The sequence below is a fragment of the Triturus cristatus genome, chromosome 7, assembly GCF_964204655.1.
Source record: "Triturus cristatus chromosome 7, aTriCri1.1, whole genome shotgun sequence".
In the NCBI taxonomy this organism is placed as follows: Eukaryota; Metazoa; Chordata; class Amphibia; order Caudata; family Salamandridae; genus Triturus; species Triturus cristatus.
Genome location: NC_140590.1, coordinates 72,357,074 through 72,376,021, shown reverse-complemented (window position 1 = coordinate 72,376,021; position 18,948 = coordinate 72,357,074). Strand labels below are relative to the sequence as shown.

The following is an 18,948-nucleotide window of genomic DNA, read 5'->3' as shown; positions in this document are numbered from 1 at the left end:
TACACTTTACTCTACTCCACTCTACGACACAACACTCTGCTCTACTCTATGCCAATCCACTCTACAACTCTCTCCTCTAATCTGTCACACTCCATTATATGACACTCCACCATTCTCCACTACACTCTATTCCTCTACAGCACTTTACTTTATGACACTCTACTGTACTCTGAAACTCCGCTCTATGACTCTCCACTCTACGCCATTCTACTTTATGCCACTTTACCCCACCATACACCACTTCACTCTACAACACTCTATTTCACTCTACTCCGCTCCACTCTACAACACTCTCCTCCACTCTACTACAGTTTACGTTACGCCACTCTACGCCACTCCACTCTACAACATTACACTCCACTACTCCATGCCAATACACTCTAAGACACTCTACTCCACTCTTTAACACTCTTTGACACTATTCCAACTAGACCACTCCAGTCTACACCATTCTACACCACTCCACTCTACTCCAGCCTATGCCGTGCCACTCTACTGCACTTCACTCTACTCACCTTATGCCACTCTAAGCCACTTTATGCCACTCCACTCTACTTCACACCACTCAATGTCACTCCACTCTATGCTACGTCACTTTATGAGATTCTACTCCACAACACTCTACTCCACAACATTCTGCTCCCGTCCAGTCTATGCTAATCCACTCTACAATTCTCTCCTCTAATCTGCGCACTCCACTTTATGACACTCGACTCTGACACTCTACTCCACTCTATGCCACTCCACTCCTCTCCACACTACTTTTCTGAACTCTATGACACTCCACTCCACTCTACTCTATGATGCTGTACTCCACTCCACAACGCTCTACTACACAACACTCTAAGCTACTCCACTCTACTCCACACTACGCCACTCCACTCTACGACACTCTACTCCACTTTACAGCATCCATGCTACTTTACTCTACTCTATGTCACTTCACTTTATGCTACTCCATTCTACTCCACTGCAGGACACTCTGCTCTACTCAACTCTGCTCTTCTCCACTCTACTCTACTCCACCCTACAACACTCTACACTATTACCCGCTACTCCTCTTTACTTTATTCTATGTCACTCCACTCTATTACACTCCATTCTACTCCATTCTACTTAATGCCACATTAAGCCACTTTACTCCACTATCTGCCACTTCACTCTACGACACTCTATTTCACTCTGCTTCACTCTACTCCACTCCACTTTACTTCACTTCACACCACACCACTCATTGGCTCTCCTGCACCATGAGTCTAAGCATTTGATCAGATTACAAGTGAGAAGTAGTGCACTTCAGTACCGGGGCTTCAGGGCAAATCTCTCCTTTAGTTTTTAAACTTTTTTTCATACTCTTATTTTCTTTTGCATTACTTTGCAAAGAATGCTTGTTTTAAACCCAGTCATTTAAAAATAATGTGTTCAAAACACAGTGCATCCTTTTGTCGGAGAACTTTATTTAATACATGCAAAAGAATAGAATTTGGGAAAGTTAAAGCCAAGCTATTTTTCAGGGGTGCTAATTCAGTCCTTTTGGACTACTTCGCACAACCCCAATAAACATTTCGAGATAATGCTGGTGATTTATGTTCCTGCTGGAGAGGCATCAGTAGTTTTGTCTAGTAGCATATTTAACTCTTCTAAGGCAGCACAGAGGGTTAACATGCCTGCTGCAAACAACGTGTACAATGCAGACCACAGGGCAGAATTTTATGTAGGTAGCTCAGTGGGCTGCTGCTTTTAGTTCATAAGTAGGATTCGTAATATAGCACAGTGAGCTGGCCAGGAGGCAGAAACTATGGAACCCTAGTACATATTCTTCTTGATATATCTTCCTATATGTTTGGGAGAATTGAGGAATTGGCTGCCCACATATTGTTGATGACTCACGCTTTTGCTTTTTTATTATCTAGGAATGAATGTGGAACTTGTTTGGATAGTTTATATATATATATATTTTTTTTTTTCTGTGTTTGACAAATCTTTGTAATTTACTATTTTTGTTTAATTTCTTTTTTATATCAGGGTCTCAATGAATTTGTGGATACTGTGATAGTTACCATTAATTCAATGTTTTTCTAATAGATTTTTGGGTCATTATGAAGGAAATTATTTTTTTTGTGCTTCCCAGAGTCTATACTAAAATTATTCATGTGTGATATTATAATTGCTTAAAGATATTGTCTGATGTGACTTGACATTCATGTTAATATAGGTTAAGCCCTTTTTTCTTTTGAAATCTGCCATCAAAGAGCTGCAATAAAACAGCATGACACAGGTTTGAAAGTTGTTTTTCCCAATCTGTCATGATGCTAATAATGCTAGGAGTTTGTTTGTCTAGAAATAAAGTAGCACTAGTAAAGACAACACTAACCACTGTGTTGTTACATTTTGAACCCTGTTTGTTCTTCTCCAGACCAGCACTCTTAAAAAATGTCTACCAGTATGGATGACGTATGAATCCTAACCCTTTATGTCACATTTGTCTTACGTAACAGTTTCTATTTACTGCTTTATATTTGTATGATTTATTGTCTCTGTATGTGTGTGCGATGTAAAGTGCTCCAACACCCTACACTGGTATGAGAAGTGCTGTCAAACAAATGAAATACATGTGAGAGAAGGGCTAAAGAGAGATGAGGGGCACTGTTGAAGAGTGATAGTGAGGGAGTCTGTGGAGAATTAGGTCATTGGAGGAGCGACGCCTTAACATATTGTCGCATTGGGTGCCACTTGCGCCAAAGCAGGCTCTGCTGTGCCACTTATTGGGGTGGAGGATGCTAATATTCCTAGAAATGTTCTTACATTGTGTTCGCAGCTTCTTGGTCATTCTTAACAGTGAGTGTATGCACTTATGTCATATTTAAATTCATGTTTCATGCTTGGTATCTTGTTGTGTTCTCCAAATGCATGTCTGGGGCTGTGACTGGGTGTCCTTGTGTACTGTAAGGTCATCATTTACTATGCATTAAAAGCTAACACAATTGAATATATGAGGAAACATTTGCTGTTGAATACACTTTTCTATCTTTTCACAAATGTATTGGGGAACCCCCTCCCATGGGCCTTGCTTGTAGTGGTCAGGATTGCTCGCTTGCTACACACCGTACAAGATGAGGTCTGACAAAATTTGCATCGCCTGCTTTAGTGTGGCTCTGTTTGTAATGAAGCAAATTTTACTTTGGAGAACATGCTGTATCGGCACTGATGCCCCAGAACCTACTACTCTAAATATAGCGAATCATAGCTATGCTTCTGCCACCTGTATCACTCACACCTTAGTCCCTGAATTGCTACAATCTCTTCCTCTCTTCTTTTTTCTGTCAGTCTCCCATCTTTGACTCTCCCTCCCTCCCCCTTTGTTTGTCCTTTTGTCCGCTCTCAATTTTCCACTGCTGTTCTGTAAAGTATGCCTGTCTTCTCTCTATCTCTTCTGCTGAACTTCTTTTACCACCTTCAATCTCTATCATCTGTCCCCCATATACCTTCACTTTTACCTACTCTTCTCTATTCATTCTCCCTTGTAAATCTCCACTTTCCTCATTTTTACTTCCTCTATGTCTCTCCTTTTCCAAACTTTGCACTCCATATTGCCACCTGTATATCTCCACTTCTCCCACTTCATTCCCAACCCATATCTCCATTCTGCAATGCACCTAGCCCTTGGCCTCTACCTCTGTTCTCCTGCATCACTCTAGTCCTATTGTATTGCCTCTCTTTATTTTAGGTTTCACCTGAAATCTATTGTATTTAAAATATCTTAAAAGGGGCTTCTTATCAGTTCCCATCACCGAAGTACTGTGCCCATCCACTTTGTGTGGAAATGTTGTGCCCTGTTTCACCCCTGCCCTCCTTTTGCTGTTACTTCTCCCTCTTTTAGCACAAGATCGCTTTGCCCGACAGGTCTCTGGAGGGTCCAGGTGGACTCTTCTCCAGCCCAGCCATTACCCTAGAGGGAGGCTACAGCTTAAAATGGCTTCACAGTACTCTGAGCAGCCGCTTATCTGAACTTGAAACAAAAGGCAGTGAAATATTTGGGCTTTGTTCATTAAGCGCTAAACATCTGCATTTCCAATGTGCTGTGATCTGGTTCGGAGTCAATTAAAATCACATGTCTTCCCAATTTGCAGTGCATCCGTCTTTCCATTTGAGAAAGCAGGGTTAAAGGCTCAAAAGCACGGAGTACTGGCTTGAAATCATTTTTCCAGTATAAATCGCAATCCCTTTTGCTCTCCAAAAGAATACATTGAATTTAGACTGGCAGTGCCCTCAATCTGCAAGTTGGTTTTATTGATTGGCATGCACATTTTTAGGTTGAAGCATAACACACCCCCCTTTGAAAAAGCATGCAAAATAAAATACTTCAAAGCGTGTCTCACAAGCACACAGATTCCCGTTAATGTTTGGGGAAATCATTGATGTTCAGAATGTTAGGCAATGCTTGTAACGATCAGAGAGGAACTGCAAGTCCCAGAATGCCATGCCTGGTGGAGAGTGCCACACACGCATCCACTTGACAACTCTGTGGGACGCTATATAACTCCATGTCATCAGAACAGGAAATGTCTAGTCCCTGGATTTTCTTTAACAATTAATAATTACAATGCCCTTTACTTCATTTGGTTCATGTGTCGTACACTAAAGACTACAACTACCAGAATGCACTGGCTTCTTATTGCAGATCTTGTACGTCCTCTTGAAGCGTTTCCAGCACTCATCCTCTCTACCATGCACGCCACTCCCCTGGGCTCTTTGAAAAGCACTGACTGCAGGTCCCCATGCCCTGCCCCTCATAACATTACATTGATAGTAAACCTCATCTCGCTTTTTTTGACAGGATTTCATTCAGAGTGAGTATTTGCATCTGGAGCTATAAGGATTAGACCTGGAGCGGTGCCCCAAAACTTTTATCACATGAACAATTCAAACAGAAAAGGCATGTGTTTTTCTCCTCAGCAAAGAACAACATAGGCTGCAGTGGCTGGGTGCCTTTGCTGCGGTTTGGCACGCACTCTAGCCCATCCTTGCTCTGTTGCTGGGTGCCTTTGCTGCGGTTTGGCATGCACCCTAGCCCATCCTTGCTCTGTTGCTGGGTGCCTTTGCTGCGGTTTGGCACGCACCCTAGCCCATCCTTGCTCTGTTGCTGGGTGCCTTTGCTGCGGTTTGGCATGCACCCTAGCCCATCCTTGCTCTGTTGCTGGGTGCCTTTGCTGCGGTTTGGCACGCACCCTAGCCCATCCTTGCTTTGGTGCTGGGCGCCTTTGCTGCGGTTTGGCACGCACCCAAGCCCATCCTTGCCTTGTTGCTGGGTGCCTTTTCTGCGGTTTGGCACGCACCCTAGCCCATCCTTGCTCTGGTGATGGGTGCCTTTGCTGCGGTTTGGCACGCACCCTAGCCCATCCTTGCTCTGGTGCTGGGTGCCTTTGCTGCTGTTTGGCATGCACCCCAGCCCATCCTTGCTCTGTTGCTGGGTGCCTTTGCTGCGGTTTGGCATGCACCCTAGCCCATCCTTGCCTTGTTGCTGGGTGCCTTTGCTGCGGTTTGGCACGCAGCCTAGCCCATCCTTGCTCTGTTGCTGGGTGCCTTTGCTGCGGTTTGGCACGCACCCTAGCCCATCCTTGCTTTGTTGCTGGGTGCCTTTGCTGCGGTTTGGCATGCACCCTAGCCCATCCTAGCTTTGTTGCTGGGGGCCTTTGCTGCACGCACCCTAGCCCATCCTTGCTTTGTTGCTGGGGGCCTTTGCTGCACGCACCCTAGCCCATCCTTGCTCTGTTGCTGGGTGCCTTTGCTGCGGTTTGGCACGCACCCTAGCCCATCCTTGCTTTGTTGCTGGGTGCCTTTGCTGCATGCACCCTAGCCCATCCTTGCTCTGTTGCTGGGTGCCTTTGCTGCGGTTTGGCACGCACCCTAGCCCATCCTTGCTCTGTTGCTGGGTGCCTTTGCTGCGGTTTGGCATGCACCCTAGCCCATCCTTGCTTTGTTGCTGGGTGCCTTTGCTGCATGCACCCTAGCCCATCCTTGCTTTGTTGCTGGGTGCCTTTGCTGTGGTTTGGCACGCACCCTAGCCCATCCTTGCTTTGTTGCTGGGTGCCTTTGCTGCGGTTTGGCATGCACCCTAGCCCATCCTAGCTTTGTTGCTGGGGGCCTTTGCTGCACGCACCCTAGCCCATCCTTGCTTTGTTGCTGGGGGCCTTTGCTGCACGCACCCTAGCCCATCCTTGCTCTGTTGCTGGGTGCCTTTGCTGCGGTTTGGCACGCACCCTAGCCCATCCTTGCTCTGTTGCTGGGTGCCTTTGCTGCGGTTTGGCATGCACCCTAGCCCATCCTTGCCTGTTGCTGGGTGCCTTGCTAGCCCATCCTTGCTCTGTTGCTGGGTGCCTTTGCTGCGGTTTGGCATGCACCCTAGCCCATCCTTGCTTTGTTGCTGGGTGCCTTTGCTGCATGCACCCTAGCCCATCCTTGCTTTGTTGCTGGGTGCCTTTGCTGCGGTTTGGCACGCACCCTAGCCCATCCTTGCTTTGTTGCTGGGGGCCTTTGCTGCACGCACCCTAGCCCATCCTTGCTCTGGTGCTGGGTGCCTTTGCTGCAGTTTGGCACGCACCCTACCCATCCTTGCTCTGGTGCTGGGTGCCTTTGCTGCGGTTTGGCACGCACCCTAGCCCATCCTTGCTTTGTTGCTGGGTGCCTTTGCTGCGGTTTGGCACGCACCCTAGCCCATCCTTGCTCTGGTGATGGATGCCTTTGCTGCGGTTTGGCACGCAGCCTAGCCCATCCTTGCCTTGTTGCTGGGTGCCTTTGCTGCGGTTTGGCACGCACCCTAGCCCATCCTTGCTCTGGTGATGGGTGCCTTTGCTGCGGTTTGGCACGCACCCTAGCCCATCCTTGCTTTGTTGCTGGGTGCCTTTGCTGTGGTTTGGCACGCACCCTGGTATAATGCGGATGGTTTTTCGAAAGCAGCCATTCAACCTCTTTATCCCCTTCCCTAAAGCTCAGCTGAAGGACCTGGGGCCGAGTTGCGATGCTGCCGAGTGGAAATAAAATGGAATGGAATTAGATTGCAGAACAGGGCAAGGCTTTTTGCTTCATTTTAGGAGCACTGTTAATTTTTTGTCTGAAATCTTTCCTTTATTTATGGTTTTCACCCATTTATTTTATTACTGGAAATGGTTATATAAATCCAAAATCAAGTGACAAAATGTAAATGCAAATTACTTTGAAACAACCTTGATTCTAATAGGCAAAGCACTCTAATCTGTTCTATTTTGTATATAACTGCTCCCCAAGCTACAACTGACAACCAAAAAACAGCTTATTGTTAATCACATAGGCAAAACCTAATGCATTTACCAATGCTTGTCTACCTCGTCTTCACTCTCTAATACATTCCTCCTCTTTTCTCTATATTCTCTCTTTTCCTTCCATCTGTCACCCTCCCTTTGCCCTCTGCTGTCTCTCTCTCTCTGCTTCTCTTCCACTCGTACCTTTCAATTCTGTTATTTCTCTCAGTTCTCTTTCTTTCACCATTTTCACATATCTCTCCTCCCCTCTCAGTCTCCACTTTCCCTCCCATGTCCATCTTCCTTTGTATTATCATGGTCTTTACTACTTGTATCACGTTACCCTCCCATTTGTGCCCTCTACTCTCCCCTTATCTTTCTATTCTCTCCTCTATCGCCTTCCTCCCTTTCCCTCTCCTTCCTTTCACTTATCTCTCCACCCCCTTTAATCACTCTCCCCAATATCCCTGTAGTGATGATACCTATCTCCCTATGTACAATGCTAAGTTAGCACAACCGCGTTAGATGTTAGAAAGCCATCTTGATGCTTCTGCTGCTTTTGCACGCGACACTGTTGTCACATGTTATTAATTGAGAAATGCTTACTCGACTTTGCTTCACATGAGAACTGTCTGTTGTTTAACATCCTTAACAGTGAGCAGTGACCTTGGTCTGTACATTGTGTTAAGAACCAGTCTGGGTCGCTAGACGGTGCATGTTGTTGTGTTCAGGTTGATCGTACCACTATTTAGCCATAACATGCACGCAGCTGCAGATACCTGAAAGACGAGTGCTTTTTAATATTGCAGTGCAGCATGTTTTAGGGTTAGTCGGCAGAAGAATGTTCCCACGAGAGAGCCTAGCTGACCCTGTGATGTGATTCCACTAAGCTGATCTATACGGTATGGGGTTCCCCATTCAAGCCTAGAGACCTTCTATTAGTCTAATAATAATACTATTAGTTTGCTAGCGAAAGGAGGGTGGCTGTATTCCACTGTCATGTTATTATGATTGCTCCTTTCATTTTCTATGGTATTGTAACAATGCTGATGGTTCTGATCGTAACCATTTGTCTGCTTATGTTAGCCAAAATACTGCATCTTAGGACACTAGGTTTATAAATTAAACTCTTTAAACATTAACCGTGTCTCTGTTTATTCTGTTGTGGACTGATATGAGAATAATAACGAAAAGGTATTTCTGATTCCTACCATTCCTGAGCATATTCTACGTCGCTTGTTCTGGGTTGTCTATACATTGGGGCCGCCGAGCTAGATCTCGGATAACGAATGGGACACTAAGCTAGTCGGATAAGGGGTTCTGGGTTCTGAGGGGAGTTTTTGGTACACCACAATTCTCTGAGGTCCTGGGTTCCTGCGCATAGTTCTGTGCATAAGCAGAATCCCTGCAACAGCCCTCCATCCAGTCCTGCATTCCTCCACCCCCTTTATTGGCTCCCCCTTGTACCTCTCCATCCTTTCCTATATCTCTGTATCTGTGGAGTTCCTCAAGGCTTAGCCTTAAGCCTGCTACTTTCCAATATTTACTTGACTCCACTGGCAGCTCTCATTGCTAGAAGAGGGCTCAAGGTATCTCTATGCAGATGACAAACAACTGGTGTTTTCCTTTAAAGATCACACTGTTGCAGCTTTCAATTCTGTCAAAGACTGTCTTAAAGACATAGCGATCTGGATGAATGGAAACTTCCTAAAACTAAACGCCGATAAAACAGATGTCTTAGGTTTTTTAATCAAGCTTCCCCGCCCGCCCGCCCGCAGGCCTATGGTGGCCTGGAAAACTCGGTGTCCCACCTGTGCCTAAGGACTTGGTCTAAAACCTTGGTGTCTGGTGGTACAATGACCTAGTCCTTTTGGCCCAAGTCTGACAAGTCTCGGTTGCCTGTTTTGGAAAGATGAGAACTATCAGAAAAGTCCTGGACTTCCCGCCGGAAGAAAGCCAAAGGACCACGCTTTCATGTCCTTGTGACCTCTCACCTTGACTACGCTGACAGCCTCTAACTGGGCTTGCCTCTGTGTCTGATCAGAAGGCTGCAAATGGTGCAGAATGCTGCGGTGAGGCTTGTCCGGAAGTACCCACTGCGCAATCACATCTCCCCGCACCTCAAACAACTCCATTGGCTCACAGTCACCAAGAGGATTGAATACAAGGCCCTGATCATTACCTTTCATGACAACAAGGGCAGGGGCCCTTGCTACCTGAGGAAGAGACTTCGCCTGTACCACCAAGAGCGGTCCTTAAGATCCAATCACCGACGCTACCTTACTGTCCCCCACTTCTCTAAAGCCAGGCAGGGGCGCAGGTCAATCTCGGTGGGGACTGCCAAATTGTGGAATGACTTGCCTCCCCACTTACGTATGCTGACCTCTGAGCAGGAGTTCAGAAAGCCACTGACAGCCTGGCTCTTTAAGCAAAGGAATTAGCTGCCTGATTCTTCTACTCAGCTGTCTCCAGCGCTAGCGCCCGGACAACTCGATTGAGGTAGCTGTGCGCTTTATAAATGCCTATTATTATTATTATTACTATTATTATTATTATTATTATTATTATTACTATTATTATTATTACTATTATTATTATTATTACTATTATTATTATCATTATTATTATTATTATTATTATTATTACTATTATTATTATTAATATTATTATTACTATTATTATTATTATTACTATTATTATTATTATTATTAGTATTACTATTATTATTATTATTATTATTATTATTATTACTACTATTATTATTATTATTATTATTATTATTATTATTATTATTACTATTATTATCGCTCTACTTTCTTTTCTTGCTACTTTCTGTACGTCTCCATCCTTGTTGTGGGTCTCTTCTCCCTCTTTTTTCAGTCTCTCCTATATCTCTCCATACTTTCCTATATCTCTCCATCCCCTTTATTTGCTCTCTCTTGTGCCTCTCCATCCTTTGCTGTATCTCTCCATCCATTGTATGCCCTCTCCTCTGTACCTCTCCATCATTTGCTGTATCTCTCCACCCCTTTTATTAACTATCTCCAGTACCTCTCTATCCTTTGCTGTATCTCTACCTCCCTCCCTTTGTTTGCTCTTTTCTATGCTTCTCCATCCTTTCCTGGCTCTCATCTCACCCTTTTTTCAGTCTCTTCTATCTCTCCATACTTTTCTGTATCGCTCCATCACCTTTATTCGCTCTTCCTTGTACCCCTCCACCTTTGCTGTATCTCTCCACCCTCTTTATTCACTCTCCCCTGTACCTCTCCTGTATATATTCTACCCCTTTATTCGCTCCCCCTTGTCTCTCTCCATCCTTTCCTGTATCTCTCCACCTCCTTTTTTTGCACTTTTCTGCACTTCTCCATCCTTTCCTGGGTCTCTTCTCCCCATTTATTCACTCTCCCTACAGCTCACCATTCTGTCTTGTGTCTCTCCACCCCCTTTATTCACACCCCCTTGTACCTCTCCAACATTTCCTGCATCTCGCCACTCCCTGTACCATCCCCTGCATGTCTCCATCCTTTCCTGTATCTCTCCACCTTCTCTTTTTGCTCTTTTCTGTACTTCTCCATCCTTTTCTGGGTCTCTTCTCTCCCTTTTTCAGTCTCTCCTATATCTCTCTATACTTTCCTGTATCTCTCCACCCCCTTTATTCACTCTACCCCTGTGCCTCTCCACTCTTCCTGTATCTCTCCACCCCCTGTATTCACTCTAACCCTGTACCTGTCAATTCTTTCTTGTATCTCTTCACCCCTTTATTCACTCCCCCTATACCTCTCCATCCTCTCTTGTATCTCTCCACCCCCTTTATTCACTCTCCCCTTCTACCTCTCCATCCTTTCCTGTATCTCTACACCCCTTTGTTTTTGCTCTTTCCTGTACTTCTCCATCCTTTCCTGGGTCTCTTCTCCCCCTTTTTTCATCCTCTCCTATATCTCTCCATTCTTTCCTGTATCTCTCAACCCCTTTATTCACTCTCCCCTATAGCTCACCATCCTCTTTAGTATCTCTACACCCCTTTAATTCGCTCCCTCTTGTACCTCCCCATCCTTCCCGGCATCATTCCACCCCATGGACTATCCCCTGCATGTCTCCATTATTTCCTGTATCTCTCCACCCCTTTTATTCGCTCTCCCTTGTACCTCTCCATCCTTTGGTGTATCTATCCATCCCCTTTATTAACTATTCCCTGTACGTATCCATCCTCTCTTGTATCTCTTCTCCTCCTTTATCTTCCTTTATTTACTCTCCCTTGCACTGCTCCGATTCTTTACTATATCTCTCCACTCCTTTAGGAACTCTCCCCTGTACCTCTTTATCCTTTTCTTTTTCTCTTCTACTCCTTTATCCTTGTTATTCACTCTCCACTATACCCTTCCATACTTTCCTGAATCTCTCCACCCCTTTGCTTGCTCTCCCCTGTACCTCTTCATACTTTCCTGTATCTCTCCAGCCCTTTTATTAACTCTCTTCTGTACCTCTCCACCCTTTGCTGTATGTCTTTGCCAAGTTTATTTGCTCTTTTTTGTATTTCTGCATCCTTTCCTGGATCTCTTTTCTATCTTGTTTGGGTCTCTCCTGTATTTCTTCAGCCTTTCCTACATTTCTACACACCCTTTATTATCTCTTCCCTGTACCTCTCCATCCTTTCCTATACCTCTTCTCCCCCTGTATTCAATGTTCCATGTACCTCTCCATCCTTTCTTGTATGTCTAAACCCCCTTTACTCGCTCTTCTCTGTACCTCTTCATCCTATCTTGTATCTCTCATCACCTTGTGTTCACTGTCCCCTGTACCTCTCTGTTCTTACCAGCCTGTCTCTATTCTCTCATGCATATTTCTATTAACACCTGCATAACTCCGTCCTCCTTTCTCCTCATCCTCCTTCTTCCCTTGTCCCCTAGCTGCCCTCCTCTTTATCATCCATGCACTCCCCGCTATGTCTCCATCCTCTCCTCTATCTTTCTTTTCTCAGCTTTTCTCTTCTTTCAACTTGCCTAACCCCTTTGTCCATGAGCAGACCCTTGCTCTCCCCAATCCTCCCCCTCCATGTAGAATAAACAGTGACAGGTTCTGGTTACTCAATCAAAAGATATCTGTTAAGTAGGCCAATGAAGGAAACTGTAACTGGTGCAGGGTAGCCCCCCCACCCAAACCATCTGGGCCTCAGTGCCACTGTATCAGCTGCACCACTGTAGCTCGGCCCATGCCTTACCTGTGCTGTTAAGTGTAAGTGCTCCGAACATCACCGGTATGGGTGCACCCTCAAGGAGCCAGACACCAGCTGCTTTAGGGAACAAACATGAATGATTAAAAGTATCAGAGGGCGTCTTCCCCCTGAATCCCACAGGTGCTGGTCATGGTTTGCACGTGCGATACGACCTTTGCAAGCTTAAAAGGAGTGAGAAATTCCAATTTTCAAGTTGGAGAATTTCTACGGTCTGGCTGTCACCAGACAATTATGTGAGAATCCCCAGGAGAGGGGCTTTGGCTCCGCCCACATGTTGGGAGCCAAGAGGATATGTTTTTTTTTTAGCAGACATTGTGTGCTTCCACAAACAAATTGAACACGCTCTTCACACAACTTTGATCATTGTATTTATTTATCCAGCTGCCTGAGGTTGAACTGTCAAGGTCACACACATGATATTAAATTGTCTTAGATAACTAGATAATTGATGGTGTTTTTCTCTGGCAGAAGCACAGATGGTAGCAGGCAGTCATTATCCTACATGGATTTTTATGTCTGGCTTTACACTGCAACTGTCACTTGACCATTTAACCTACACCAATATTATCTACAGTTATTTGCTCCACCACAAATGCAAATGCATTGCCATGCTATCTACTTGTTATACTTAACATTACAATACAACATTCATTTAAAGCCAGACTTACTGGCATTGCCAGTGCTTGTTTACTCATTTACAGACACATTCTTTTAGAATATGCAGCCACTGCCAGATGTTATAAGGAATGTAAGTTATGTAGCCTTTGTGGGGGGTGAATGTATGGCTCGATCACCAACCTCTCCTGAGACATCCATGGCCTGACCCAAGTAGCGAGGATGGAACCACACAGCTGTCGGGAAGAATGTGTTAGTTGTTTAAAGTCTATGGTGAGCAGGGACTCGGACGCATCATGGCGTTGTCATGAATTCTGACTATCAGAAGGCTAATGTCGAATCCGAGTTGAGGGAATTGTGGTTTTGAAAGACCGTAAACTACCAGGAGCTGTATTACATAAGTGCCCCGGGGGTCGCAAAGGGCATTTGCACCTGTTGTGCGTGCCCCCTGGACACTTTGGTATTACTGAAGGGGCCACAAATGCTTGTACATCCCTGTTTGTAATACCGATAGCGCTGATGCACATAAAGCTTTCTCTCAATAGCTTGGGGGTGAGGCCCCATGCAAATGAGGGAATCCCTTTGCCTCTGTGCTTGCGCCATAATACAGATGTGGGCTTAAGGGCAAAGAAACTGTCAGGAGGTGCACTGACAATGCACAACCTAAAAGGTGGTGCACCGTCAGTGTGTCCCTTGCTGACAGCGCTCGAGAGGGGTAAAGGGGTCCCATAGACCCCCCAGACATCCCCTTGCAGCTGGGTGCAGTCACTCATGGCACCCGCCTGCAAGGGGATGTCTAATCCCCCTTATGAGTTCAGGTGGAGTGCCGCCTGCACTGTGAAACACAGAGAGGCTTCAAAGCAGCTGCTTCATATTTCACATGAATGCGCTGTTCTGGGGGCAGCGTGAGTTTGCGGCTGCCCTGGGGGCAGCACATTCATCCTAATGCGGTGCCTTTTCCTTGCTTGCGACGGGCGCACCTTTTAAGTGGTGCCGCTGGCACAAACAAGGAAAATGTGCCATATGTATGATATGGCCCTTGGTTTTCATTCCAAATATACATGTTCCAAAATGACTAGGATGTATTCGAGGCAGGGTTCAAAGGAGACGAACAATTGGACGCAGGGGGGTAGCGTGCAGGGCCGTTGGTAGAATAGACGTATGGAGGGGTGGAGGACACGGAGCCTTACTGGATCTCCCCACCTCCCCCAAATAGAGGTTTAATTTTACCCAGGTCCAGTGTAATTATGCAGCAAGGGAAGGCTAAATCATGTGGCAGGGTTGAGTAAATTATGCAGCAAGAAAAGGCAAATTATACAGCATAATGCGGCACATTTTGCGATAGTATTACTTCATTTTTGTTTTGTTTTTTACTTTTTAGCACTGTCTGGAATGTGTTGCAGCTCATTATTACCAGTTCAGCCCCCAAACAGAGCAATAAGGAAGAGAACTGGGACCAGTCAACTTCTGAAGAGGGCCTTCCCCAGCGCAGCAACATGTGTCGCTGCATCTTTAGTAACTGTGGAACCGTTAGAGCTGGAACCAAAATTATTTGTTGTTAGCATCTTCAGATAATGCAGCAGATGTTGGATTATGTGGCACATGTGGCAGATTCCTAATAATACGAAAAATGCTGTGGCTGCACAGTCGTATAATGCCAGAGTATGGGGGATCAAGCTATCAATCCATGCCATGGAATAACTAGCTGCCAGAGAGAAAGAATCTGGTCACCTTTCATCTCCTATCTTTATGGGAGCCCAGTCTGTCCGCTCGAAGCTATCAGCAAATTAAAGATATGTCAAGCCTCACAAAAAAGAACAGGGTGAATTTGAATGAGACCAATAACATCCACAAATGCAACAGAACCAATCATATGTTTTTAATACTGTTTTCATATTTGTAATTTTGCATGCCCCTGCACTCTGGTAATCTATGCAATAAAATCAATAAATAAAGTTTGGAAAGAAAAGTCCGAGAGCTCAGGGCTCACCTGCAGCCATGAAGGCACAGAGGAAGCTGAGGCAAGGGATGAAGGCGTTCATGGTGATGAAGAGGATGGAGCTGGATATGCAGCCCTCGGGAGGTGAAGTTCTTCTCTCTTGCCTGCTCTCAGCGGGGAAAGATGCTATTTATACACTTACCTGCTCCTCTGAGGGAGTCTCTGATGAGGTCACGTGTCTGAGGCTCATTTCCATAACTGGCGTCATCTGCCTATCCTGCTGCTGCTGAGCTTGTTTGCAAAACAAATAATTGTGCCTACAAATCAGAGTGCGCCTGTGGGGAGGGACTAGACCTCCGCCTCCCCTCTTCCCCATGCTCCCAGACCTCTTCTAATAGTTCACCTTATGTCACGCAGAGACAGTCCGCGCGCCGGATTGGTGACAGCAGAAGCACATTGTTGCAGAGCGCCCTTTGAACACACATCTGAGGCCATCGTTGAGATGATGGAATGGAATTAAATGAAAATACTTTTATAATGAGCAATATAGCAATCACCCTCTAGGTGGTTTCCAAAAGTCCCTGACACTGTAAACAATCCTATAAAGAAAGGGGGTGCCTTAGACCCCTGATTTACATCAAAGTGGGAGCTGCTTGAAAACCTTATCGAGTGTCTACCATAGTGGGGGCTGCTTGGGGCAAGACGCTGTATCAAAGAACAACCTGAACTAGTCAAGTAAAAGAACCTAACCTTAGGGAGAAGGAAGGTATCAGAAGCCAAATTGGTTCTGAAATACCAAATGTAGAAAAAGGAAAAGATTGTCCTTTTCTTGAGTCCCCTCACTCACCAGGGTTTCCCCACGGTGACATGCTTCATCATTGGGGTCCTCCCAGTCCTCTACGGACTGAGGTGTGCTGCGACTTGCGGATTACGTAGGAGCACTAGAAAATCAGACTATGTGTAGTGCAAGTGAAGGTGGAGTGGATTGTGAAATTAAAATTAATCAGCTAGTGGGCCAAATAGACTTTATTAATGCTCTAAGCTGAAGAAATTAAAAATGGGGTGATATACTTAGGTCCCTAGTTATAATGAAATAGGTGTACCTAGCATATTGTATTGTCAACTAGTTTCGAGCTTCCCCAGCTCTTCGTCAGGACAACACTGGGACCAGCCCAGTGCGACAGTGCCACTCCTAGTCAACCTTAATGAGGTGCAAAATGAAAAAACGCTGCAACAGTGAGGCATGCGTAACTTATAATACATACGTAATGTACGTCAGGAGACATCTGTGGGATATAATAAGACACATATTATTTCGAAAAAAAGTAGTTAGTAAGTACTATTATCTAAAAAAAATTTTTGTGAGCACACTACACCCAAGTGGTCAATCACTTCAGTCTATGACGTGCCTCGTGGTCGTTTCTTTATAAAAAGAAGGAAAACAGAAGAAAGTTAAATCGCTATCTCCATGCCGGCGTTTTTGTGCTGAAAAGTGATTTGTGGTTTAACATACTTGACCAACATGTCTGACATAACACGAAACACACATACACAAAACATATAGATGACAAAAAAAGGGGGTTTACATACTTTTTAAAAGACATTGATATGCCTCATGGTCAACGGAGGGGCAATGGCGGTCAAATACATCTAAGGAAAAATGTAAAGTTTGCCGTTAAAGCTGTTGAGTGCTTCGTGGTCAAAGCTTGCCCTATTCTGGAGGGAGAAACGGAAAATATCGATGTTCTCCGTGTAGTGGGCGGGATAAATCGAACAAACTGTTCCGGAGCGCTCAGTTACTTGTACCAGGACAGACACGCTTCGGAAAACACCTACTTGGGCCAACACCTACCGGACCGCATTCTGGTGTGTCTCCGGTGTGGTGTTGTTTATGTAGATGTGACGGAGTAGAAACTGAAAAGGGGGGGCCTCGTACTTGGAGAGGCCTCCGGGGGGCGGCCATCTTGGATCGGGACCATTATTAGAGTTAATACCAAGACGTTTTTTTCGCAAAACACTTTGGGTTCAGCGAGGTTATTTTTAATGTAGATGAACAGGAGGAAAGACTTATAAAGGGCAGAAAATTCTTAATAAGTCAACAGGGGATGTTTAAAGACGTATAAAAAACGTATAAAAAAGCTATGTTACAGTTATACCCCTTAATTAGTTCATTTTGTAAAAATGGTTGCTAGGTAATTACACTCAGGGTATTGCAGTCAAAAGGAGTCCCAAGGGGGTTTAATGTTTCAATAAAAAATCAAAAAATGAAAAAACAAAGAATCAAAAAATTCAAAAATTGTTCAGATCACAAGTAGTGGGAACAATAGGAAGAACTTGACAGTCCAGGTGATACAGTATCGGACTTTCACAGTGGGTGTCACTGTCATGTGAATTGTCCCCAGGGAATTTCATCGTTCAAACCATGGATATCAGAACGTAGCTTAAAAACCCATCGCTGTTCTTTTTCATGTAGTTTCTTCTCAATGTTAGGCTGGTTGCTTACGTGTTCCAGAATGACCCAATTAAGGTCGTTAGGTGTGTGCTGTTTCTCCAAAAAATGGGTTGTCATTTTGGTGTTATTGCGTTTGCACCTAAAATTGCTCCGATGTTCAATTATCCTGGTATTTACCTTCCTTGTGGTCATCCCCACATAGTGAAGGTTGCAGATACAGGTAATCAGGTACACCACTCCAGTCGTATTACAGTTGGTGAAGGATCTGAGGTCCCATGTTATTCCATTGTTACAGTTTACTGTTTTTGTCACTTTGGTTAAATGGCATACACTGCAGTTGCTGCATGGGTAGTGGCCCTGAGGTAGTGGATGTAATAAACGTAAAGGGCCCGTGGTATTTGTGGGGTTAGGGCGAGTGTGGACTAAAAAGTCCCTCAAGTTCTTAGCTTTCCGATGGCTGAACATCGGTTTTTGTAACTCTAAACCTCCACTGTTTAGGGTTCGCCAATGTTTTTTTATTATTTTGGTTACTTGATTCGATGCAATATTGAAGGTGGTAATACAAATTTGTCGTTTTTGATCTGGTTGCATGTTCTCAGGTTTGTCTTCCAGTAGTGCCTCTCTGTTGTTGTTTAGAGTTCTTTTATGTGCTCTGGATACAAGATGTTGTGGATATTGCCTACGCAACAGTTTGTGAGACAAGTCATTGGCTTGAAAGTTATAGTCTTGACGAGTGGTGCAGTTGCGTCGCAGGCGCAAAAATTGTCCGAAAGGAAGGTTATCTTTTAGACTTCTGGGATGGAAACTGTCATAGACTAGTAAGCAATTCCTTGCTGTGGGTTTGAAGTGTGTAGTGGTAATTATACGTCCTTCATGTGCTGCTATGTTTAAATCAAGGAAGACCAGATTAGACTTACTCATAGTGAAAGCAAGACGCTGACACCGGCCCCGTGCAATCGGCCGAAGCTTGTGGGAACAGCTGCCTGTGCGAGGGCCAACATTAGCTACAGAGGGCACAGGCGCATGCGCAAAGCCATTTGTGCACGTGTAAACTTAATTTTCCCACGAAAACATATTTTCCGTTTGAAGAAAAAGTTAATAGGTTTGCTTGGACTTCTTTCTCTTGTTTTTCGGGCGGGAGTACATGTTTACATATTTTTGCGTGAGAAAAGGGAACGCTGAAACATGTCCAGGATTCTGCTTCGAAAGAGCCTCTGACCCGCGTTTCCAGACTTAGCCTAAACCTTTTCATAATTTACAAAACTCGTAAACCTGCGCCCATGAGCTGTCCTCAAACTGCGTGAGCAGATTTCATATTTGTCTGACAACACTGGAGAATGTTGTGTACAGTAGGAGATTTCATTTGTAATTGAATTATTGTCGTTTTGAAACTGCTCCCATCTGCCTGCCTCGCTGAAGGTATGTCTCGAAG

The 18,948-nt window shown here is 44.8% G+C and overlaps 1 protein-coding gene across 1 annotated transcript in view; it reads right to left on the bottom strand.

Moving 5' to 3' along the window:
- Positions 1-15,224, bottom strand: part of LOC146808853 (phospholipase A2 inhibitor and Ly6/PLAUR domain-containing protein-like) — a 120,451-nt gene extending 105,227 nt beyond the window's left edge. The window contains exon 1 of the mRNA XM_085614244.1: positions 15,116-15,224. Within this exon, the coding sequence (XP_085470370.1) occupies positions 15,116-15,167 (52 nt within the window). The 5' untranslated portion in view covers positions 15,168-15,224. The remainder of the gene's footprint in view (positions 1-15,115) is intronic.
- Between the last annotated feature and the right edge of the window lie 3,724 nt (positions 15,225-18,948).